Source organism: Heteronotia binoei, chromosome 17 (genome assembly GCF_032191835.1).
Source record: "Heteronotia binoei isolate CCM8104 ecotype False Entrance Well chromosome 17, APGP_CSIRO_Hbin_v1, whole genome shotgun sequence".
NCBI classification, from domain to species: Eukaryota; Metazoa; Chordata; class Lepidosauria; order Squamata; family Gekkonidae; genus Heteronotia; species Heteronotia binoei.
Window position 1 is genome coordinate 783,575 of NC_083239.1, and position 26,176 is coordinate 809,750.

Consider the following 26,176-nt stretch of genomic DNA (forward strand, 5'->3'; position numbering starts at 1 on the left):
GAAAGCCCTGGCCCGGAGCTACGTGTGGTGGCCGGGCATGGATGAGGAAATAGAGGGGTGGGTAAGAAGGTGCCAACCATGCCAGGAGTCCAGACCCAATCCGCCGTCCGCCCCGGTCCACAGGTGGGAGCCGAACGGGCGGCCGTGGTCCTGCCTCCATGTGGATTTCGCGGGGCCGTATCAGGGCCAGATCTTCTTTATACTTGTGGACGCATATACAAAATGGCTGGAGGTAATCCCGGTGGCCTCGACCTCCACCGCAGCAGCAGTCAGGGCGCTCAGGAGGGTCCTCTGCACACACGGGATCCCTGACACCCTGGTGACGGACAACGGCACGGCATTCACCTCCCGGGAATTCCGGGAGTTCACCGACCGGTACCTCATAAGGCACATAAGGTCCGCCCCATTCCATCCAGCTACCAACGGCCAGGCGGAGCGCATGGTGCGGACCACCAAAGAGGCCCTTGGCCGCATAGTACATGGGGATTGGGACCACCGCCTCTCAGCATTCCTGTTCCACAACAGGATCACCCCAAACCCTGTAACCGGTTTCAGCCCCGCAGAACTGCTCATGGGGAGGAAACTGACCACTCGTCTAGATAGGCTACACCCGGACCGGGCGCCGGATGTCCGCGGGTCCCCCGAGGTCCGGGAAACAGTGAGAGGATTCTTTCCGGGCGACCCAGTGTATGCGAAAAACTTCGCAAGCGGCCCCGAGTGGTTGGCGGGAAGGGTTCTGAGGGTGACAGGCTCCCGGTCATACGAGGTAACCACCGCCGGAGGCCAGGTGCTGAGACGGCACATCGACCAGCTGCGCCGCCGCACCCTACCCGAGGAGGCAGAAGAGGCAGAGAGTAGGGAACCGCCAGCAACGGAACCGCCAGAAGGGGCCCCGCCAATACAGGAGCTACCCACGTACGAGGCCCCCGCAGCCGCGGGACCAGAACCGGAGCCAGCACCCGACCCGGGCCGGCAACAGCCAGAAACGGCGCCACCCACGTTGGGATCGGGCCCCACACCAACGGCAACCCCGAGGAGATCAACACGGGAACGCAGGACACCAGCGTACCTACAGGACTATGTAGTTTAAACTAGGAGGGGAGGAGTGTAGTGTATCGGACTCAGCGCAAGCGCCGCGCGACCCGAGCCACCCTCGGGTCGCCGTGCGCAGCGCGGGAAAGCCACCGCCAATCCTGACCAAGGGCGGGAAGTTTAACTGGCCAGGATTGGGCTGGCCAGCGAAGGGGGATGTTCCGGGATGCATGTATATATTAGCGGACCCGGCCGCGTGTTCGCAGTTCTTCTTGTGATGTACCAGCCAATAAAGACCTATGCCTTCACCACGTCTCGTCTCCCAGTACATTACATGAGTTAAGTATGGGATTGAAAGATTCACTCATATTTTGATATTTTTCAAGTGATCTACATATTGAACACAAATGAGAAGAGGGAATTTGTATTTATTTCAGTACTTTCAATTAAGAGATTTCGCTTGGATCCTAAGATTTCCTTCTGCTAAGTGAAGGAGCCTTCCTCCATAGAAGTTAGACTCCTTCTGCCAGAGAAGGGAGTTGTAAGCCAACCCATTGTAACCAGTGAGTGGTACCTTAACAGACTTTGAGAGACCTGTAACAAAGGCAGACCTTGGATTCAGCGGGAGCTCACAGGAGCACAGCTCCTGAACCTTTCTGAGAGTTCCACCACCTCCTTCCCACTTTGTCCACTGAATAGTAGGTGCAGCTGCATAACAATCCCTGGATGAGCTCCACCACCTATTTTTCTACAAAACGACCCCTGAACAAAGGTATTGTTGGAATGACATCAGTAACATTTTACAAGATCTTGTCTTCTGACTACAGTACCACAAGGCATTTTAAAGCAAAAATGGGAGAATATGGATTGGTATAATTTTTTTAAACCAAAGACTTATTTATTATAGTTTGTAGTAACATGAAAGGGGGGGGGGTGTTTAGGTGATGCTGTATGGCTGGCATCTTACTCCTCACAGAGTGAGCCTAAGGCATGAATGAATGAAATATATACATAGGAAGACAGATGGTAGGTAGGTAGGTAGATAGACCATCAGTCCTAAAATGCAGGAATAGTGGGCTAAGTCACTAGCTGACATTAAGTGATTATGGGCTACATTTAAAGAGAAGGCCTAAGGAGGTCTGTTTAGAATCCTACCCAGGTCTATTCAGTGGAGCTTCTTCCCACATAAGTGTTTTTAGGTTTGCACTTGGAATCTATAGAGCCCCTCTAAAATAGCTAAAAACTGTTAGTAAGCCCCCCCCCCCCATTTTAAAATAATAAACACAATGAAGGGCAGAGAAGGGTGGCTTCCTTTATGTCTTCTGCATCAAACACTAACTGTATCAAACACAAGCACTTCTCTATAAAACAGTTTCAGTACAATAACTGGACTCCCCCCAATCAGATGTTACTCCTCAGTAAGCATCGTCACATTAGTGCTTCATTTAATAGATACATGCCATAAACCAGGAGTGACCTTGGATGTCATTCCAACAATACCTTTGTTCAGGGGTCGTTTTGTAGAAAAATAGGTGGTGAAGCTCATCCAGAGATTGTTATGCAGCTGCACCTACTATTCAATCAACATTATATACATAGCTGTGCTCCTGTGAGCTCCTGCTGAATATGAGGAGTGACCTTGGATGCCTCTGTGGAGAAACACCATTTTAGGCCTGTGCTTGTCTGGGAGTTGGCTAGAGGAGTCTATTAAACTCTAGGCAAAGCTTTGGCTTAGTCTATTCCTCCTTCCCCTTCCCCTCCTGTCTGGAAGCAGCACTTCTGAGGAGGCCTCCGAGAGAGGCAGGAAGTCTTTCAGGCTGGTCTCCCAGAAGGCTGAAGGAGGGAAAACCCGTTCCTGGGCTGGAACTGGGTTCTATATTATAGATTTTGGGAAGGAAAGGCAGTTTGATTTGAGTCTTGGAGACTTGGTTCTGGATGGTATGGTCAGGGTCAGTTGTATGGTAGGGAAAGAAGGAGCGCTTTTCCCTAATTTGATTTCGTTCTTCTGTTCACAATTTTATAATGCCTGTATATCATTGTAAATTTTAAATAAATGTTTTGTCCGTTTAAAAGGTAGTCCCTCTGTACCACGTAGTTTCCCCAACCGCCTTAGACCACGCTACTGCAAAAAGGGGAGTCCAGGGAAGGGTGAAGGCATACAGTTGGCAAGGATGCCAATCCTCCAGGGGTCTCCCAAAGAAGGACTTTGGTCTCTGTCATAACCAGGTGCTGGGTTGGCAGAGGATCTTGAGGCCAGGGGATTGGCAAGGGTGATTGGGAGTCCTGTTCCTCTCAGTCAGGAACCCCTAAACTGAGCAGGTGGTGGCAGCGTGCCCTAGTGGCGTGAAGAAGATAAGCTCCCGTCAGGAGTTGGCAACTCAAAAGGGAGTTGACAGGACCGGGTCTGAAGGTAGAATCGGGCCGGTTCCACCACAGCTTCCCTTTCCATGGAGGCCCAGATCACGATGGTTGCCAGGTCTGCCTTTTGTTATCTTCGGCAGATCAGGCAGCTAGCCCCATATCTATCCCCCCAGAACCTGGCTACAGTGATTCATGCAATGGTCACTTCCAGACTAGACTACTGTAGCTCGCTCTACGCTGGCTTACCCTTGAGACCGATCCGGAAACTGCAGCGGGTGCAGAGTGCAGCGGCTCGCTTGCTGACTGCACCACCTTTACAGTTGGGCAGCTGGCCGGCACTCCACAGTCTGCACTGGCTGCCCATTGAGTACCGGATCCGCTTCAAGGTTTTAGTTCTAATGTTTAAAGCCTTACATGGCTTGGGACCAACATACCTGCAGGACCATCTCCTTCCATATATGTTCAGGAAGTCGTTACGTTCAGCCTCCCAACATCTGTTGGCCATCCCCAGCCCAAGAGATGCCCGCCTCGCCTCAGCTAGGGCCGGGGGTTTTCCCTATTGAGATCTGGGCCCTACCTGGCTTATTAGGGCCTGTAAAATGGAGCTATTCCGCCAGGCTTTTAGCTGAGGTTGCGGGCGTCTATTCTTGATCAGGTTGGCGTCCCTGGCCAGCACTGTCATCTGTGATAGGAAATGGAATAAAAACTGCCATCTCTATGAGATATCGTGCTGTGAGACGGCTAGGCTGGGCAATATGCGATGACATGGTCATCTGAGTGCTGTTGAGTTGTCTGCTTATAGAATGTTTTTATTGTATTTTATTGTTTTATCATATGTTGTACTCCACCCTGAGCCCTACGGGGAATGGGCGGAATAGAAATATACTAAAATAAATAAATAAATAACCAGGATTCTCCCACAGTCTTAGCTGTAATATCCTGTAATGGGAGGGACGGTGGCTCAGTGGTAGAGCATCTGCTTGGTAAGCAGAAGGTCCCAGGTTCAATCCCTGGCATCTCCAAAAAAGGGTCTAGGCAAATAGGTGTGAAAAACCTCAGCTTGAGACCCTGGAGAGCCGCTGCCAGTCTGAGAAGACAATACTGACTTTGATGGACCAAGGGTCTGATTCAGTATAAGGCAGCTTCATATGTCCATATATATCCTTTTCACCTCAACCTATGACCAGAAATCTGAGGGTGTGTGTGTGTGTGTGTGTGTGTGTATGTGTATGATAATTCTGAACAGCAGTAAATTACTGAAGAGAAGAGAGAGCCTCCAAAGAGGAAAATTTTAATGAACAAATTATGTTGAGGATGCCTTTCAAATGCCAGTGTTTTCATCATCACAGCTGTCTATATATAGCAAAAAATATGAATAGCACAGAGGGCAGAAAATGATCACACATTTTACTTTTACCATATATTACTTTATTACCTTCCCAAATCTCCATTGGTGCTATACTGATTCTGTATGGGTTTTCCCTCCTCCTTCTAGGACAAGCAGGGAATTCCTTGGTGGTTAGGACTTAGCTACAAGGGAATCTTTCAATACGACTACCACGACAAAGTGAAGCCAAGAAAGGTAAGCATAATTTATGAAGAGCCATTAAATGTTGTGTGTTGGTTAAATGGCAGTCAGAATGGTGAGTTAGTAGCACTATTCCTTGTTTCCTGTTCCTTGGATCGGTAGTGATAGTTTGTCAGGGTTAAGTTTCTCTTAATGATGCCTGAAGAAACAACACAGAATTCATGATTTATTTATGAACATCATTTTTATACACCCTTTTTTTTCAGAAAAGCAGCAGTCTCAATGTATGTGCTGCCATCCTGGATAGCCTCAGGTGTAAATAAAACAGTCATTGTTTGTTCTCAGATTTCAGAATAGCAACAACCAAGGTATCACAGGCCTAACATGGTTTTGCCCAAGCATTCCAAACATGCTCCCACTCCAGCTCACCTGCATGAAGCACCTGGTGGCTGCACTGGCTCGGACTTTCCCCAATACCTAAGGCAAAGGAGCACAGAGAGACTGCAAGCATGGAGCTGTATTGCTTCCTTCCTAGTCTATGCTGTACCTAGGGTTAGGAAATACCTGGAGATTTGTGGGATGGAACCTGAGGAGAGCAGAATTTAGAAAGGGGACCTTAACCAGGGTATAATCCCATTGTCCACCTTCCAAAGCAGTCATTTTCTCCAGGGAGATTATCTCTGTCACCTGGAGATCGGTTGTAATCCCAGGAGCTCTCCAGCTACGACCTGGAGGTTGGCAGCTCTAAGACTGGGCACTGACAGGCAGCTCCATGCAACCAGGAGGCATCTCAGATTGTGCTGCCACAAAATGGAGTGGACAAATCTTATTCACACACTCCCACATGAGGTGTCCATATATCATGCAGGCACATTCACACGGTTATTATGTGCCATCCTCTTAGTGCAGTTTGGGTTTCTTTTTTTCCCTTACATTTTTGCGCTCCATGACAGTGATTTTTTTAAAAGATACCAGTGAGCTCCTAGAGCAGATTGGCGGATTCACACTGCCAATCTGCCTTGCTTGTGCACTCCCGTGGGCAGATGCCAGGAAATGCGGGAGGGATCATGCAGCGAAAGATTTTGCTACCACTTCCCGTCTGGTAGCTCTTTGATCAGAGGATGGGGAGAGTGCGAGAGTGGACCTTGACTTTTTAACCCACCTGGGGGAAGTGCCTATGTCGGCTCAAATTGGCCATCTGAATCCAGCCTAGGTGTAAACCAGGTTTGCTATGAAAGGAAGGATCCAGTTGTAGCCCTAAATTCCTTATCTAAGCAAAGGTCACGGCAGCCATCAATGTCTGGTGACTAGGTCCTGGAGGCTGAGAGGAGGATTCTTCTGCATCCTGTAGCGGAGATTTCAGGGCACTGCTACCTAAGCCAGTCCAAACCTATCAGCAATACCTCAAAATTCAAGAGCAACTGAGAATCTCTCCCCGTGTGTCCTCTGGCACGCTTTGCACTCCCAGTCCCAAAGACATCTGCTTAGCTTCGACCAGGGCCAGGACCTTTTCAGCCCTGGCTATGGCCTAGTGGAACTCTCTACCAAGTGGGAGCAGGGTACTACTAGACTTACGGCAGTTCAGAAGGGCCTTCAAAACAGAATTGTTCCATCAGGCCTTTGGTTGAGGCAGTGGGTGCCAGCTACAGGGGCCTCCTCCTGCTCCACCCGCTCTCCTCACTCCCACTTACTAATGTGTAGCCATCTATTCCCAGACTCCTGTTCCAGGATTTTTTGCCATCTTGTGTTGAATTATGGGGTTTTAACTGAATTATTGTGTAACTGCTTTTAAATGTTTTTATTTGATAAAATTTTTTGTGACCCCTCCCCCCCACTTGTGGGGGACGGTGGGATAGAAATATAATAAATAAATTGAAGTTAACACAATTTTCTTCCTGTTTAAAATAAATAGAGGAGAGCAAGGCATGGCGCAGAGGGTCAGGATGGCTCACACAGAACTGTGGTTTTGCATATTCTAAGAACGCCTTTTGACGCTGAGCAACAGATTTTCTCTCCTTCTCCTTTTAAGGCTGGCTTCCAGGAGAGGAAATGCTCAGCCAGCATTAATAGAGTGCTGAGTGGCACATCAGCTTATAGAAATGCTGTCACTGTGTTACAAAACATTCTGCCATTTTTGCTGTTGTACTTTTCAGGCCCAATTATTGTGAATGCACAGAAGTATCTTGCAGAGAGATTGATGCTTTTCCTCAGAACATACTGAAACAGTTTTGTAGCGGTCACTCACGCCATTTTGTGATAGTATACTAATATATGTGGGGTGGCAAAAGCAGTATTTTCTGGTAGGGAGCATATGTATACTGTAAAGCTGGTGTGCTGCAAAATGAATCTTTCTTGCTTGTACAGGGCAATGCTAAGAACACTTTTCTAGGAGGAAGTCCCATTGAGTACACTTCTGAGAAGACCTCCTTGGGATTGCATCATTAATCATCTTTCTATTTAATTGTGCAGTGCAGCTATCAAGGCCGGTTAAGATTCTTTAGATTCTGTAATGTACTGTGTTCCGAGACGTTTAGAAGGCAACATACTTTATTGGCTAGTACATCACAAAGACAACATCGCAAAGACAACATGGCGGAGCCGGGTCCCCGATACAAACATTTCCTGGAACGACCCCCTTCCTCGCCAGGTCCAATCCTGGCCAGTTAAACTTCCCGCCACAGATTTTAATAGGCAGAGTGCATGGTCCTTACGTCAGGCGACCCGCGGTTTCCCGCTGGTCACCTCCACGCACAAGCAGTCGCGCTGTGTTGGAAATTCAGGGACCGAAATGCAAGACACAACAGATTCCATATGTTTATTAATCACAATACCCCCCCTTTTCCCCCCCCCAAAAAAAGAACCCAGTAATATTTGACTGTGCCTATGATGCTGGGATGGAGGGACAGAGGCATGGTAGAGCCCAATCTCATCAGATCTCAGAAGCTAAGCAGATTCAGTTCCTGGATGGGAGACCACAAAGAAAGTCTCTACAGAGGAATGCAATGGCGCAAGCTGCCTCTGCTTTGCCTTGAAAGCCCCTTGCTGTGAATTGCCAGCACTTACATGAGTTTGTATGATGCTAGGTCTAGAACATTTCTCCCACAGCAGCTGAAAAGTCAACGTCTGTGGTATACCACCTGTGTCATTACAGTAGTCATGGCTGTGTTTGTTTGGCCTATCAGATTTTTTTGCTGCCTCAAGGACACCCCTCAGTGATACATTTGTCTTTCCTTTGGGGCATGTGTGTAAATTTTAAACCATGACTCAGAAGCAAAATTGCCTTTGGGTTGAATTATCTCAAACAGCAACTCCTTGAAAGCTGGTGGATCACTTTCAGTCATACAAGGACTTGCCATTTGAGAATAACTTTTTGTAGATAACTAACTTCCTGACAGGTAGAGCGGTTCCTCAGCGGAACAGGCTTCCTTGGTAGTTGGTGGGCTCTCCTTCTTTGGAGGCTTTTAAACAGAGGCTAGATGGCCACCTGACAGCAGTGCTGATTCTGGGAACTTAGGCAGGTCACTGGAAGGAGAGCAGGAAGGGCTGCATCAGTGCTTACTTCTCCTGGCCCTTTCTCTTACATGTCCATGGAAATGCTGATCATCACTTAAGGTTCAGGCAGCAATTTTTTTCCCCAGGCCAGTTTGGCCAGGAAACCTGAGGTGGTTGTTGTTGGGTTTTGGTTTTTTTCTTTTTCTTTTTTCCATCTTCTGGATGTGGAGCAGGGGTCATTGGCGGGCATGGGGGAGGTATTTGTGAATTTCCTGCATTGTGCAGGGGGGTTGGACTGGATGACCCTAGAGGTCCCTTCCAACTCTATGATTCTAGGATACAGATTATTCCAGTCGATTGGCAATTTACCTTTTGCCAAGGTGAAGCATTCCTGTTATTACTCCCTCTAGAGCAAAAGATCCTGAGCATTGTGTCTCATGATTTTCTCAGTCTTCTCTATTTAGTGTTTTGCTTTTTACCAAAACTGAAAACAAACTGAAAAATTATAGTGGAAAAAAATACCGCAAGTACAAGACAAAGCAGAAAATCATTGAGGGCAAAGCAAACCCATTCCATCCACAACAGTTTAACAGTTTAGGAGTCAGGGCTACCCAGAATCCATTTCAAGAACTGCCAATAGTAGGATTAAGAAGCCACCTAGACTTCCTCTGCTGAAGAAGGAGACGCAAAGTAACGCCGTGGATGGAATGGAGGGGACTAGACTCACTTGTGCCTTTCAATATTCTACCCTCTCATATCAGATTCAGAATGTTTTATGGAAATTTTGGTTTCTGGTAAGGGATTTGCCAGGCTGCCAAGTTTTCCTAAACTGGGCTAAAGGAGAACTAGAAACATTCAAGATCTTATTAGATCTGACTTTGGCAAGCCTGATGTTCATAGAGCTACCACAGGAGGGCACCACAAGTGCGGGTCATGTGCCGCTTGTGCCCTTTCACTTGAAATTAGAGAGTTCATTCTTCCAGTTTCTAATTTTGTTGAAAGTGCATCTGGCAGCAATCCCAGTTTTCCATGACCAAATAGATGGAAACACCCTGTTTTCCCACAGACTATCAAAGCTGTTTGTCCTGGGAGACTTCAATGTCCATGCTGAGGATGTGACCTCCTCTCAAGCTAAGGAGCTGGTGGCACTAGGGCTCTCCCAAGTTGTTTCAGCTCCCACACATCAAGCGGGTCACACGCTAGTAGATCAGGGGTGGCCAAACTTGCTTAACATAAGAGCCATGTAAAATAAACGTCAGATGTTTGAGAGCCACAAGACATGAACATCAGATGTTTCAGAGCCACAAGACAGGAAGGAAGGAAGGTAAATAGATGGAGGAGGGAGAGGTGGAAAGAAAGCAACTTTAACTTTAAATGCCTTCTCCAAACTGGATGATAGAGGGGGGGGGGGCTTTGAGAGCCACACAATATGTGTGAAAGAGCCACATGTGGCTCCTGAGCCACAGTTTGGCCACCCCTGCACTAGATCTTATCTTTGTCTAGGGGATTGGAGTGGACTGTTGTTAACAAGGAAAGCATACACGGTTTACCCCTATATGACAAAAGGGGGTCTTTATTAAAATACTCTGGGAAGAGCACCCCTTCAGGCACTTAAATATATGAAGAATTTATTTAAATCTTAGTCAGTACATGAATTCAAAAGGTTAGCGATAATATATGATCCCTAGGTTACATAGTTACATGGCTACGGCTTTCCCTGCGCTAAGGTTCTCTAGCCTATTCCATTTGGTAGAAGCAAAGCCATTGTATAGATAGCAAAGAGCATTTCATTCTCACCTCTCCTAGGGCTTCAGGTGGTTGTCTGTGAAGAAATGGGGAAGATGGAGGGGTCAGGCTTCTCAGGAGGCTTGGTATTGCTGCTGCTTCCAAATTAGATCCTCCCCCCAATTTATACTCCTCCCTAAGATGTCTGCCCCTTCCCTCTAACCAATCAGAGACAAGAAAGCTAGATTTGGTCATCTTTTGGCTGGAAAGCACCAAAACCCCCTGTTACATAAGGAAACCACCTATTGTTGCTAAATATCAGCTCTGATAATTGGTGCCAGAGAGGTCAACGAACTCTAAAAGAAAATCTCCAGCTGGTACCCTGGATCCCAATTCTCCTAATCTGGAACCAAAGATTCTCCATGGGCGTTTGAGAACCCCATCTAACCCATTCTGATCATATTCATCAATACATATATATCATAACAAAGCATACAATCACTATATTTATGCATATAGTTCAGAGATATATCTTCCCTCCCCCCATGTGTAAATATCAAAAGGAAAGGTTTATGCGTGTATACAGGGAGTCTTATATAATCCCACAAAGATTCTATGTAAGTAACTATGCTTGCTCTTCAATTCAAACTTATGATTTACTAACCATCAGATCCACCATAGTTCTCTAACTCCACCTATAGTTTCCTAAAACATCATGCTATTATATCTATAAAGGAAATCTAACAAGCCCTATACAAATCCATTTAATAAAAATGTTGAGTTTCAAGCTTACTTTTGTGCTCTCTTCTTTCACCCTCCACAAGAGGTTCTTTAGGTCCTCCTCACCTTCTGCCATTAGAGTAGTGTAATCTGCATATCTGAGGTCGTTGATGTTTTTCCCAGCAATCTTAATTCTGGCTTCTGCTTCATCCAGGCCAGCATTCCGCATGATGTACTCTGCATATAAATTAAATAAGCAGGGTGACAATATACATCCTTGCCAAACTCCTTTTCCTATTCTAAACCAATCAGTTGTTCCATATCCCGTTCTGACAGTTGCTTCTTGACCCTTATACAGGTTTTTCAGGAGACATGTAAGGTGGTCTGGTACTCCCATCTCTTTAAGGACTTGCCATAGTTTGTTGTGATCCACACAAAGACTTTAACATAGTCAATGAAACAAAAATAGACGTTTTTCTGATATTCCCGTGCTTTCTCCATAATCTAGCGAATGTTGGCAATTTGATCTCTGGTTCCTCTACCTCTCCGAAACCCAGCTTGAACTTCTGGGAGTTCCCGGTCTACATATTGCTGAAGCCTAGCTTGTAGGATCTTTAACATGATCTTGCTGGCATGTGAAATGAGTGCAATGGTGCGATAGTTTGAACATTCCTTGGCATTACCCTTCTTTGGGATTGGAATATAAACTGATCTTTTCCAATCCTGTGGCCACTGTTGTGTTTTCCAAATTTGTTGACATAATGTGTACATCACTTTAACAGCATCATCTTTTAGGACTTTGAATAGCTCAACTGGGATACCGTCATCTCCGCTCACTTTGTTGTTAGTAATGCTTTCTAACGCCCATTTGACTTTACACTCCAGGATGTCTGGCTTGAGGTCAGCGATTTCACCGTTATGGTTATCAAGGACATTGAGATCCTTCTTGTATAATTCTTCTGTGTATTCTTGCCACCTCTTCCTGATCTCTTCCGTTTCTGTAAGGTCCCTACCATTTTTTGGCCACATAGGAGAAAGTAATTTAAAAAGTATGATGGGAGTAAGGTTTTATTATGACAATTATAACTGAAGAAGCATTTTAAGGTAGATGGTGAGCTCATATAGAATCATAGAGTTGGAAGGGGCCTCCAGGGTCATCTAGTCCAACCCCCTGCACAATGCAATAAACCCACAAACCCCTCCCCCCAAATTCACAGAATCCGCATGGCTGTCAGATGGCCATCCAGCCTCTGTTTTAAAAACCTCCAAATTTAGTACACTTTCCAGTGATGTCAGGGGTGTGCAGTATATGCAAATGAGCTATGCAAATAATAATAATAATAATAATAATAATAATAAATTTTATTTATATCCCGCCCTCCCCGCCGAAGCAGGCTCAGGGCGGCTAACAGGACATGGTATATCCCATGATATTATATAAAACAATTGTAAAATACAGTTAATAAATACATTAAAACAATTACATAAAAATTTAAAACTACAATACATTAAGATGCTATATTCAATACATATATTCCGATGGCTAGATGTCGCATTCAGGGGTCCTTATAAGCTTGCAGAAAGAGGGTGGTCTTGCAAGCCCTGCGGAACTGATTAAAGTCCCGCAGGGCTCGCACTTCCTCCGGTAGTTGATTCCACCAGTGGGGGGCCATTATAGAGAAGGCCTGCTCCCTCGTTGCTTTCAGTTTGGCCTCCTTTGGTCCAGGAATGAGTTGTGCTAATGAGATCCGGCACCTCTTTGTCTACTAAATGACCCCTGGTCGTACATATTCACCTGTCAGCCTGTATGCTGTAAAAAAAAAGGGGAGGATGATGCTCTGTTGCTTTGTAGTGCAGCTCTCTGGTTTTCTGTTAGCACCTATATTATTCAGTTGTCATAGAAATGGAGACCTGGCGCCTGGAAGTAGACTCTTCCTCCCACCAGCCAGAGATGTGAACAGCCTTGAAGGCCTTTGAGGTGCGAAGGGAAAGGAGTGTGGTGTTGTCTGGTGATATACAGCTTGTTGTGTGAAAAAGTGGGAGGGGAAAGGAGCCACGATTGTCTTCAGAATTTGACTATTTTATCTCTGTAACATCCATATCTCTATCACTCGGGGGGGGGGCAGGAAGTGGGATCAGGCTCCTGCCCTTTGATGGTACTCCATTAACACCATCGACAGAGGTGAAGAGCTTGGGGGTAGTCCTGGATGCCACCTTATCTATGGAGGCCCAGGTTGCCGCCACTGCAAGGATCACCTTTCTCCATCTGATGTGAGCCCAGCAGCTGGCCCCTATCTGGCACCCCATGATTTAGCCACAGTGATTCATGCAACGGTCACCTCCAGAATAGACTATCGTAATTCTCTCTTCATGAGGCTACCCTTGACTCTGCTCCAGAAACTCCAGCGGGTGCAGAACGCAACAGCCCTGTTATTAGCAGTGAGGCCTATACGGGTGTGCATGCAGCCGGTGCTGCACGAACTGCATTGGCTCCCTATCGAGTACTGGATCCGTTTCAAGGTGTTGGTCTTTACCTTTAAGGCCCTATAAGGCCTGGGGCCTCCATATCTTCGGGACCACCTCTTCCCCGAGTTTTGAGATCTTCTACACAACATCTTCTTGTGATCCCTGGTCCTAAGGATGCTCGGTTGACCTCAACGAGGGCCAGGGCCTTTTCAATCCGGGCCCCTACCTGGTGGAATGAGCTCCCATTGGAGATCCAGGCCCTGCGGGACTTACCTAAGTTTGCAGGGCCTGTAAGACGGAGCTCTTTTGCCAGGCTTTGGATTTACCGGGCATCCTCTGAAAACTTCCCCCAGCACTTTACTATTCTGTGCTTGAGTTGGCCAAGGGTCTGAGTGGTGTCAATGACCTGAAGCTGCGTTAAATGGTGTTAACCAGCTGAAGTTATACCAACTGCTGAACGGTGGCTTCTGGCTGTGTTATTGTTGGAGTTGTGACCCTCTATTTTATGGATTATGTTTATGAGATATTTTAAATTTGTTGTGTTTAATTTGCTGTTTTATTTATTGTTACTGGAATGTTTTAATGTTGTAAGCCGCCCTGAGCCCGCCTAGCAGGATAGGGCAGGGTATAAATGACAAATTAAATTAAATAGCTTTATTCCTAGTAAATGAGCCTCTACACTAGGATGTGTAGCTCCTGTATCAAAACTAATAAACTCTACCTCTATTTTCCCAAGAGAGCATTTGTTTGGTTGATACCTGGCTGATTCTCACATAATTCTGCTTAGGATCACAAACAGTCAGCGAACTGTTAGAGGCTGTAGTTGCTTTTGCATATGGAGCATGAATGTTTCATGAGTGTATATCTTGTCCTTAAAGCAGAGCTGGTGTAAACGTTTCATGAATGATAACACTGAGAGGCAACGCCCCATGTGCCTTTTCCTCAAGGGTGGACCGTAGTCATTTTGGCAGCTGCCAAATTATTGGTGTTCATTGAATTAGCACTTGATTAGCAAATTGTCCCTTTATCTTTATCAAGTTGTTAATTAACCTGAAGTACAATACAGAGTTGTAAATCTGGTAAGTTCCTTCTGGTCTTTGGGGAGTGATTTTTTTTTCTTATCTTACTTAACAGGAATCTACATTCCAAAGAGTTATCTTATTTTTTTTTCCTGGGGGTGGAGGAGCAAGCTTCTTTTTAAGAAAGTTCTTTATAGCACATATTAATTTGTCTGGATGCATAAAGAAACTACTGTTTTCAGAATTCATGTACAAAAATCAGGAATTCTGAGAAGAGGTAGTAATTCTTGTGATCTGTGGAAAATCTTTGGATTGTTGTATATGCTTGTGAAAGTGTGATCTTGTTAGCTAAAGCTGACAATTAATTTGCCACTTTTGAAATGCAGTTTTGAATTTTCTTATGATTGAAACTCTGTTAGACAGGAAAGCTAGCACGGTAAACAAACTTAAATATTAGGCAATGACTTCAAGCACTTGAGCTCAGAACATGGTTTTACACATTCCCTTTCCACTTACGCATGGCTGCTGAAAGCATTGCAGGGGGCCCCTCTATCTCCTGCCCCTTGCATTGTGCATAGTACATTTTCCAAACATTACGGGATAAACAGTTGGCAGCACCATGTTCTCCAGCATGCCCTTTCCTGCTACTCAAACAGGTAATCAGCCATATCCTTTTTGTTGACTATCCATCACACTGATCCGGCGAAGGAGATGTTCTCTGGATCAGGAATAGCAGGCATAAATCTGATGTGGATCAAATATCAATCCATGTGTCAGTGCTATTACTTCTTTATAGTTTCAGTGCATAGATGTCAAATGTACACTCAGATTCACAGCCTTATCCTTTTTCTGGCATGAACGCGTTTAAATACTGACAGATACTTGTTGGTGACATGCAAGTTTGGTGCCAGGGACAGCAAAAATTCTGCTTTGGTCATGTGAACTGTGGAAATATCTTAAAGGTGATTTTGCAAACAATTAGACATGCATTTCAATGAAATTATGGATTTCAAGTTGTGACAAACCAGCAGGAAACGGCTTCTTGCTGCAAGTAACTCTTTTATTTACACCTCGGTGCCAGCATAGCCCTTCGCTGAGGCCCCAACCACGCCACTGACAAATGTCCTTCAACCCCCCTGGGCCCCCCTGACCTTTCTGTTCATGCAGAATCGCCCCAGCGGCCATGTCTTCCTTCGCTTAGCTGGTTTCCTCTGAGTGTGGCCCTGCTCTCCCAGCTTTCCTCCTCCTCTGGTCTCACCTGCGGCCGACTTAAATCGCCCTTGCCCCGGCTCAGGTGCTCCTGCTTCCCAGTTTTCCCCAGCTGGGGAGTCTTTGCGCCCGCCGCCTCTTTACTGCCATCACACAAGTATTTCCATTCTTCCATTTGAAACAGAATTCTTTAATTTCAATTTTCTGTGGGAAATCAAAATTAAAGCTGCTTAAGAGGTAGAGGTATAATAATTGCACAGTTCTTCAAGTAGTGGGGAATGGTTTGCTCCAGTTTCCTATGACATACATTAGTTTAGATTTGTGGAAGAGGAGGAGTGCATGCTTATGTTTCTGCACCTCACCAAGACTGTTTAGTGTCCTGAAAGTCTGTGAATCTACCTCAAAAGACCACCAACAGAACGTCTTGAATTTTACAACAGATTTCTGAAACATCCCTCTGACCAGAGCCAGTGTGTGGGAGTAGGCAAACTAGGCAAATGCCTAAGGCTCAGCTCCCAGCAGGGGCGGGGCGGGTGCCCCCTCCCTGCCTGCACCATGTCCGAGTCCCCAAGCCTCTGCTGGTCCCCTGACCCCTTAAAGCCAAGAAAAAATGGGGCTTTTCCTCTGCAGCACCCGCCAAACTCAGCCAGCGCTGCAAAGGGAAACTGACCGGGTTTTTTTTCTTGGCTTTAAGGGGTCAGAGGAGATCCACTGACCCCTTAAAGCCAAGAAAAAATAGGGCTTTTCCTCTCCAGCACCTGCCGAACTCAGCCAGCGCTGCAGAGGGAAACCGACCGGGTTTTTTTCTTGGCTTTAAGTGGTCGAAGGAGCTCTACCGACCCGTTAAAGCCGAGGAAAAAACGGGGCTTTTCCTCTCCAGCGCCTGCCAAACTCAGCCAGCGCTGCAGAGGGAAACTGACCGGGTTTTTTTCTTGGCTTTAAGTGGTCGTGAGAGTGCCCCTGTTCCCTTAAAGCCAAAAAAACCAGGACTTCCCCTCTCCAGTGCCAGCCGAGCGCTGCAGAGGGAACATGCTGAGTGCCTGGTATGATGACGTCTACTTGGGGGGGCACACATTGGGGTTCTGCCTTGGGTGACAGAACCCCACGCACTGGGCCTGCCTCTGACCAAGTTAAGCTCTGACTCATGAAAACTCTTGTGGTAAAAAATTAAACAGCCTTTAAGTTGCCACAAGACTCTGGGTTATTTTGACTGCAGCGGACAAACCCAGCAGCCACCCTTCTGGAATTTGCCTTTAACTATTTAGGTTTGGCATTGAAGTAGGAAAAGGAACAATACCCATAGTGCTTCAACAGGATTGCAAGGAACGCCCTATCCCCTCCCCGTGCATCTCTGTCCCGCCTCAGGTATTACATATTGGACATCTTCTTATACTTGCTTAGTGGGGGGGGGGGGGGGGAATGGCTTGACAAGCCTGTGTTTTTATCTCACATTGCCTAGAATGAATTAAGATCCTCTGTGCCTCTGCCCTCCATTTCAGAGCTCCAGTCAGGAGCTCTTGCACATTAGTAGGCAGGAAATAGCGTCCCTGGGGGAGATAAGGGAATTTGAGCTCCTTTCGCATTTCAGCACTCTGAGGGGAGGAAGCTTCAGTTCGACACTTCTGCAAAACCACCCCCACACATACACACGCAGCACGCCCTCCCCCCACCCCTTTTCCTGCTGGCAGATTTGAAGGAGGGAAATCCGTGCAGCGCACAGCAGAGGCAAGGAGACAGAACAAAGGGAAGGAAAGAAAGGTCTGGTTTTGCTCCTGAAGGGTGGGTTGGGATGCAGTGTCAGGGAAGACCACACCCGAAGCAGCTTCTGCCACCTGCAATTCTCTCCAGAGTCACCTTCCCTCACGCTTCCCCTCCCCCTCCCAAGAGCAGCAAGCCAAAGGAGTTTGATAAGGAAGATTTGAAAGCACAGCCAGAGGTGCCCTCCTCCTCCCAGTACTCTGCCTCTCAACCACCTTGTGTATTTTTTTTTGTGTGTGTGTGTGTCCCCTCCCTTAGATCTTCCAATGGAGGCAGCTGGAGAACCTGTACTTCCGAGAGAAGAAGTTTTCCGTGGAAGTGCATGACCCACGCAGGTAAGATAGAAACCTCCCTTTCTTGTGTTTGAGCAGTAAGCTCATGGCGGGTCCACATGGAATCTACCAAGTGGGAGGGAGAAGGAAAGGATAGTAGATGGATTTTTCATGTGTGCCTTGAGTGCCTGGGGATTTCTGAATCTTTACTTCCTTTTGACTGGGTGAGCATGCAGTGTTTCGTGGATGGTCAAACCTTTGGATCAAAATCTTGTAGGCATCCATAGGTTTTTGCATGGTATCCCCTTCTTCATTTCCCTTGGGAAGTCAGCTCCTGCCCAAGGCTAGTTTAAGGCTTTTTATTACTCCAAAGAAAGGGCACTGTCCTCTTATGGGCCTGCATTGCTGCCAGCTGTATCCAGCCGGTGGCAGTGCAGGCCCAGGAGGGGATGCCAGGCTGGGAGCAAGCTGAGCCCCTCTCATCTGTGCTGCCTTTGGGTGGGTTGGCCAGAGAAGGAGCCCTTCGCAGGCACTCTTGCAATCCACTTTGACAGTTTAGTTGTTCATCCATTCCTTGTTAATTCTGTTGTAGCCTTAACCAATGATTGCTAAGGTAGCTTTAGCCAACGATGCATTATCTGTGTAAATACAAAATAAATCATCTGATGTCAGTTGCGGATCTGCAAGTGTGAGATCCTAGATCCAAATATTCCTTGATTTATGTTCCTCTGCATGATTTACCAAGTAAATTGGAGGGGGATAGAGGCTGTATGTCGTGTTATTCCCCAAGCTGAGATTTATGAGCGTGCCTTGGTTTTATTCATTTATCGGATTTTTATCCTGCCCTTCCCCGCACGCAGGGCGTATTTTGTATTCTTCTCTCTTTTTATACTGACTTTAGTTTTGTCCAGGGGTCATTCTGTAGAAAACAATTCATGTCATTTGCATAACTCATTTACATGTGCCACACCCTCTGGCATTGCTATAAGTGTGTCAGAAGGCAACACCCACCACTCAGGCGTCACCCCAAAATTCTCCAGGTGTTTCCCAACTCAGAGCTCAGCATCAGTGCAGCAGCTTCTATCCCACTGAGGCCCCCCCTCTCCAAGAGTTTCCCAACCTGGAGCTGGCAACCTTACCCTGACTGAAAACTAAGCCAAGCATCAGTGCAGCAGCTTGTATCCCACTGAGATCCCCCCTCTCCAGATCCCAACATAAATGTTTAGCAAAAAACCAACTCACCACAGACAATTGCAGCTGATCAGACCCACGAGGATAGCACGGAGCCACTGATTGAACTTTTGTAAACAGAAGCACGTGAGGCAGCCTCCAGTTCAGCAACAGAACGCAGGGGAAGCAGCTGATCTGAAGCCACTGGAAAGAGCCACTGATAACACTGCAGCCCCGACAGCGTGATAATCACAAGCAGTAAATGTTTAGTGGGGGTGGAATTGTGGGGGGTGGAGATCGGCAAGGGGGGCATTCTAATTGCGGGCCTGATTGTAGGGTTGAGCATAGGCTTCCCGATTCCCAGGTCCCAGTGGGGGATTCCCCGGTTTAACAGGCTTCCCCCTGCCCCCAGCCAGCTGGCCGCCAGGGGGAAGCCCCGCCCCCACAGCCACCATGTACCTCTAAAACTCCAGCAGGTTTAGATACCTGCAAACAGGTCCCGTTTTAAAATGTGTGTGCGTGTTTCTGTTGTTTGTGTGCCTTTAAAGCTGAGCAGGAAACAGGAAGCACTTCATGGGGAAGGGTCAGCAGCAGCTTCCGTTTGTTTTGCTTTCGTTTTCAGAGCAAGGAACCAGACCCAGTAAGTGTGTGTGTGTGTGTATGTGTGAGAGAGGGAGGGAGGATTGCCAATCCCCGGGTGGGAAGAACAGAGGATACCTGATATAGATGTGTCAAAAACAACAACGAAAATAGAGACCGGTTTTGGCCACACCTTTCTCAATCTTCACTCACAACGCAACAAGCCGTAGAATTTGTGTGAGGCGATGCCCATTAATGTAGCAGGACTGGGTCCCATTTAGCGAATGATCGTTCCAAAAAACTGGAGAAGGCAGACGTAGCAATTTGCGTTGTGAGTGACGGTTGAGAAAGGCGTAACCGAAACCAGTCTCTATTTTCTTCTCCAACACTTCTTATAAGAAATTCAAGATTGCATCTTTAAGTATGTTTTGGAATACAGTGGACTTTTGTGGACTGGGACTTTAAGGATATGTTTGTATGGGACTTTAAGGATATGTTTGTATGGCTTGTGTATATGGAATGAGCAATTTATGAGCAATTGAATATACGGTGTTTCTTTGTGCTACCCGAACTTTGCTGTTTTTGACAAATCCCCAGGTGGGGGCAGAGGATTCCCCAGTTTGGAGGCCCTCCCCCCACTTTAGAAAGCTTTAGAAAGTGGGGGAGGGAGGGAAATCTCTACTGGGCACTCTATTATTCCCTATGGAGAATGATTCCCATAGGGAATAATGGGAAATTGAACCGTGGGTGTCTGGGGCCCTGGGGGGGTGTTCTTTGAGGTAGAGGCACCAAATTTGCAGCATTGCATCTGATGCCTTTCCTCAAAACACCCTCCAAGTTTCAAAAGGATTGAACGGGGGGGGGGGGGGCAATTCTATAATCCCCCAAAGAAGGTGCCCCTATCCTTCATTATTTCTAATGGAGGGAAGGCATTGAAAAGGTGTGCAGTCCCTTTCAATGTGATGGCTCCCACAACGTTCTTGTAGGTCCCCAGTTGTCATTTATATTATCACAAAGATCCCAGTTTTTCAAAATATTATTTTTGGCCATGGTCCACCAAGAAGTTTCACCGTGTACACTGCCAAATGTATGTGGACAATGCAGCACTATTATTCTTAGCAGTGCTGTTTCAGTGTCACCATTATTAGGAAGACTGCATACACACTTTGCATAAAAGTGTCCAGGAAGGTTCTGTCCCTTGCAATTAGGTTTTTAAAAATGAGTGACCTCACTGGAACGGCTGATCTCTGTGTATCACAGGGAACATTCCTTATGGAGCTCAGTTCTTAGCAAGATCACCTTTCAGCAGTAGGAAGAATATCATAAATTTAGAAAACAATATGCAATATTATTTTATTGGACTTACTTTATTGGTGTAACTGCATGTAGTCTTTCAGGTTGTATGGAAATCATCACCAAGGTGAATGGGAGAAATTATTACTGTCCATATAAGAGCCAACGGGGTCTAGTGGTCGGAGTGTCAGACTAGGATCTAGAAGACCCAGGTTTGAACCCCACTTTGCCATGGAAGTTTGCTAGGTGACCTTAGGCCAGTCACTAGCTCTCAGCGCAGCCTAACTCACAGGGTTGTTGTGAGGCTACAATGGCAAATGTGAGGATGTTGTAAGCCACTTTGGGTCCCCACTGGGGAGAAAAGTGAGGTATAAATGAAGTAAATAAAATAAGAAAAACAATATTGCTACTAACATGTGTGATATCATCTGTTTAGTGAGGCAGTAGTCTGCTCAAACCTAACATTCTCCCTCATGAAAAATTCTGCATAACTTGAGTATTTGCATATACGCAGACCACCAAAAACTGAGCAGTGATCCCACAGTACCCAACCCATATGCAACAATATACAGTATGTCACAGAAGTGAGTACACCCCCTCACATTTTGTAGATATTTAAGTACCGTATATCTTTTCATGGATCCTGTTACCGTTAGGTGGATCTGTAACTGGTTGACAGATTGCACCCAAAGAGTGCTTGTGAACGGTTCCTCATCCTCTTGGGGAGGAGTAACAAGTGGAGTGCCTCAAGGATCTGTCCTGGGACCTGTTTTGCTCAACATCTTTATCAGTGATTTGGATGAAGGAATAGAGGGAATGCTTATTAAATTTGCAGATGATACTAAATTGGGAGGGGTTGCAAATACAGTAGAAGACAGAAACAGGATACAGGATGACCCTTACAGGCTGGAAAACTGGGCTAAAATCAATAAAATGAATTTTAACGGGGATAAATGTAAAGTTCTGCATTTAGGTAGGAAAAATCCAATGCATGGTTATAGGATGGGGGAGACTTGTCTTAGCAGTAGTATGTGCAAAAGGGATCTAGGGGTCTTAGTGGATCATACGCTGAACATGAGTCAACAGTGTGATGCAGTGGCTAAAAAGGCAAATGCAATTTTGGGCTGTATCAACAGTAGTGTCCAGATCACGTGATGTGATGGTATCGCTTTACTCTGCTCTGGTAAGACCTCACCTGGAGTATTGTGTTCAGTTTTGGGCACCACATTTTAAGGAGGATATAGACAAGCTGGAACGGGTCCAGAAGAGGGCAACCAAGATGGTGAGGTGTCTGAAGACCAAGTCCTATGAGGACAGGTTGAAGGAGCTGAGGATCAAAAACTGGCTAATTAATAGGAAGCAAAGAGTGAGTATAAATGGGCAGTCTTTGCAGTGGAGAACGGTAAGCAGTGGGGTGCCGCAGGGCTCAGTACTGGGTCCCATGCTCTTTAACTTGTTCATAAATGATTTGGAGTTGGGAGTGAGCAGTGAAGTGGCCAAGTTTGCAGATGACACTAAATTGTTCAGGGTGGTAAGAACCAGAGAGGATTGTGAGGCACTCCAAAGGGATCTGTTGAGACTGGGTGAGTGGGCGTCAACGTGGCAAATGAGGTTCAGTGTGGCCAAGTGCAAAGTAATGCACATTGGGGCCAAGAATCCCAGCTACAAATACAAGTTGATGGGTTGTGAACTGGCAGAGACTGACCAAGAGAGAGATCTTGGGGTTGTGGTAGATTACTCACTGAAAATGTCAAGACAGTGTGCGATTGCAATTTTAAAAGGCCAACGCCATGCTGGGAATTATTAGGAAGGGAATTGAAAACAAATCAGCCAGACTGCAGGGTGGCATGATAGAGGTTTACAAGATAATGCATGGGATGGAGAAAGTAGAGAAAGAAGTACTTTTCTCCCTTTCTCACAATACAAGAACTCGTGGGCATTCGATGAAATTGCTGAGCAGTCAGGTTAAAACGGATAAAAGGAAGTACTTCTTCACCCAAAGGGTGATTAAGATGTGGAATTCACTGCCACAGGAGGTGGTGGCGGCTACAAGCATAGATAGCTTCAAGAGGGGGTTAGATAAAAATATGGAGCAGAGGTCCATCAGTGGCTATTAGCCACAGTGTGTGTGTGTGTGTGTGTGTTAAAAACAAATTTTGGCCACTGTGTGACACGGAGTGTTGGACTGGATGGGCCATTGGCCAGATCCAACATGGTTTCTCTTATGTTCTTATGGATGTTTAGCGTGGAGAGGAGGCGACTGAGAGGTGATATGATCACCACTTTTAAGTACTTGAAGCGCTGTCATCTAGAGGATGGTGTGGAATTGTTTTCTATGACCCTGGAAGGTAGGACCAGAACCAATGGGTTGAAATTAAATCAAAAGAGTTTCCGGCTCAACATTAGGAAGAACTTCCTGACAGCGATTCCTCAGTGGAACAGGCTTCCTCAGGAGGTGGTGGGCTCTTCTTCCTTGGAAGTTTTTAAACAGAGGCTAGATGGCCATCTGACAGCAATGAAGATCCTGTGAATTTAGGGGCAAGTGTTTGTGAGTTTCCTGCATTGTGCAGGGGGTTGGACTAGATGATCCTAGAGGTCCCTTTCAACTCTATGATTCTTTGATTCTATGAACACTGAAGAAATGACACTTGGCTACAATGTAAAGTAGTGAGTCTACAGCTTGTATAACAGTGTAAATGTGCTGTCCCCTCAAAATTACGCAACACACAGCCATTAATTTCTGCTGGAAACAAAAGTGAGTACACCCCTAAGTGATAATGTCCAGATGGGGCCCAAGTAGCCATTTTCCCTCCCAGGTGTCATGTGACTTGTTAGTGGTCCAAGGTATCAGGTGTGAAGGGAGAGCAGGTTATCGCTTTCACTTCCTCATACTGGTCACTGGAAGTTCCAAATGGCACCTCATGGCAATGAACTCTCTGAGGATCTGAAAAAACGAATTGTTGCTCTACATAAAGATGGCCTAGGCTATAAGAAGATTGCCAAGACCCTGAAACTGAGCTGCAGCATGGTGGCCAAGAGCATACAGAGGTTTAACAGGACAGGTTCCACTCAGAACAGGCATCGCCATGGTCGACCAAAGAAGTTGAGTGCCCATGCTCAGCATCATATCCAGAGGTTGGCTTTGGGAAATAGACGTATGAGTGCTGCCAGCATTGCTACAGAGGTTGAAGGGGTGGAGGGTCAGCCTGTCAGTGCTCAAACCATACTCCGCACGCTGCATCAAATTGGTCTGCAAGGCTGTCGTCCCAGAAGGAAGCCTCTTCTAAAGATGATGCACAAGAAAGCCCTCAAACGGTTTGCTGCAGACAAGCAGACTAAGGACATGGATTTCTGGAACCATGTCCTGCGGTCCGATGAGACCAAGATAAACTTACTTGGTTCAGATGGTGTCAAGCGTGTGTGGTGGCAACCAGGTGAGGAGTACAAAGACAAGCGTGTCTTGCCTACAGTCAAGCGTGGTGGTGGGAATGTCATGGTCTGGGGCTGCATGAGTGCCACCAGCACTGGGGAGCTAGAGTTCATTGAGGGAACCATGAATGCCAACATGTACTGTGACATACTGAAGCAGAGCATGATCCCCTTCCTTTGGAGACTGGGCTGCAGGGCAGTATTTCAACATGATAACAACCCCAAACACACCTCCAAAACGACCACTGCCTTGCTAAAGAAGCTGAGGGTAAAGGTGCTGAACTGGCCAAGCATGTCTTCAGACCTAAACCCTATTGAGCATCTGTGGGGCATCCTGAAACGGAAGGTGGAGGTGCGCAAGGTCTCTAACCTCCACCAGCTACATGACGTCATCATGGAGGAGAGAAAGAGGACTTCAGTGGCAACCTGGGAAGCTCTGGTGAACTCTATACCCAAGAGGGTTAAGGCAGTGCTGGAAAATAATGGTGGCCACACAAAATATTGACACTTTAGGTCCCGTTTGGACATTATCACTTAGGGGTGTACTCACTTTTGTTGCCGCCAGTTTAAACATTAATGGCTGTGTGTTGCGTAATTTTGAGGGGACAGCACATTTACAGTTATACAAACTGTAGACTCACTACTTTACATTGTAGCCAAGTGTCATTTTTTCAGTGTTGTCACATGAAAAGATATACTTAAATATTTACAAAATGTGACAGGTGTACTCACTTCTGTGACATACTGTAGCTCTTTATGTTCTGCAAGTCAGCACAAGCCCAGAAAAAGCATACAAATATGGCATTTTTATAATTTAGCTTCCCAAAAATCACAGCTTTCATTTTATTTTTAAAAGCTCACATTTCTAGCTCTTATTGCTGCAAATGTAGCCTCAAAAGTATGTTGTGAAATCTCAGAAGCCAGAGAGATCATCCATAATGTCAGCACTAGTCAGTGACTTGGATAGCTGGTTATAAATGACCTATGTTTGTTCAGCAGAACCAGAATAAATTTTGCTAAACTGGCTAGGCTGCTCAATTTGCATAATTTATCCAGGTTGCTAAAAACAGCAGTTTTAAAAAAATTATAATTTGAAGTACTTTGGCACAACACATTTAATTTACTTTTAATCACCACCTGCACTCACTACCCTTTATAAAACACATTACCTTATTCCCTTTGTGTGATGTGCCTGAGGATAGCTGTGTTCACTGCATTTATCTCGGTGAATGTCCCATTGGCAACAGTGCTGTGCAGCAGGTATGTCCTGTGTCAGTGATGGGCACTCCAATCATTTGAGGTTTGAAGGCATGGAAATAGTTAAACTTTGCATCATGGCCCAGCAGAATTCTTTTCAGCACACATGTCTGCGATAAGAATGTGATGTTAATTTTTTTAATCCCTAGTGTCCAGTTGGCCAAACAACATTGGTGGGAGTGGGGAAAGAATGCGGTGCCCTCCATCTCTGCTTGCAGAAACCCCCAAGCGATGGTCTTTTGTATTTATTTATTATTTTCTATTTATAACTCACCCTTCCCTCAAGGGGCTCAGAGTGGGTAACAATAAATATCAATCAATAAATATACAAAGTTAAAATTAATTCTTATAATAAAAACAATATAGCACTCTAAAAACAAATTTAAATTCTGCAGACGGTGGTATCAAATTTAATCTACTCCTCCTATATATCCCCCAGTTGGTATAAAACAGAAGACATTCCCTTAAGACATTCTCCCCACATGTTCCCCAGAGAGTACTGAGGTCGGGAACTCAAAACCTTCTCGCTATTCCTGGGCCAAAAGAAGTTCGTCTTGAATCAACCAGAGACAGGGCCTTTTCCGTTATGGCCCCTACATGGTGGAACCAGCTGCCGGAGGAGGTGAGGGCCCTGCGGGATCTTATTCAGTTCCGCAGGGCCTGTAAGACAACCCTCTTCCGGCTAGCTTACACCTAACTGGGAAACAAATGTCGCTTACTAGACTCCTGTTAATTATACTGTATAAGATTTGATGTTTTAAGGTTTTAAGGTTTTTAATGTTTTAAATGTTTTGACTATTTTAACTGTTTATATATGCAAATGTTAATTCAAATTCTGTTTTATTATCTGTTGTGAGCCGCCCTGA

The 26,176-nt window shown here is 45.9% G+C and overlaps 1 protein-coding gene across 3 annotated transcripts in view; it reads left to right on the plus strand.

Moving 5' to 3' along the window:
• The window catches only part of FRMD4A (FERM domain containing 4A), a 449,437-nt gene that overhangs the window by 325,457 nt on the left and 97,804 nt on the right, over nucleotides 1–26,176 (plus strand). For all 3 annotated transcript variants that reach the window (XM_060258276.1, XM_060258274.1, XM_060258275.1), the window contains exons 11-12: nucleotides 4,889–4,975; nucleotides 17,569–17,645. In XM_060258276.1, coding sequence (XP_060114259.1) covers nucleotides 4,889–4,975; nucleotides 17,569–17,645 — 164 coding nt within the window. The remainder of the gene's footprint in view (nucleotides 1–4,888; nucleotides 4,976–17,568; nucleotides 17,646–26,176) is intronic.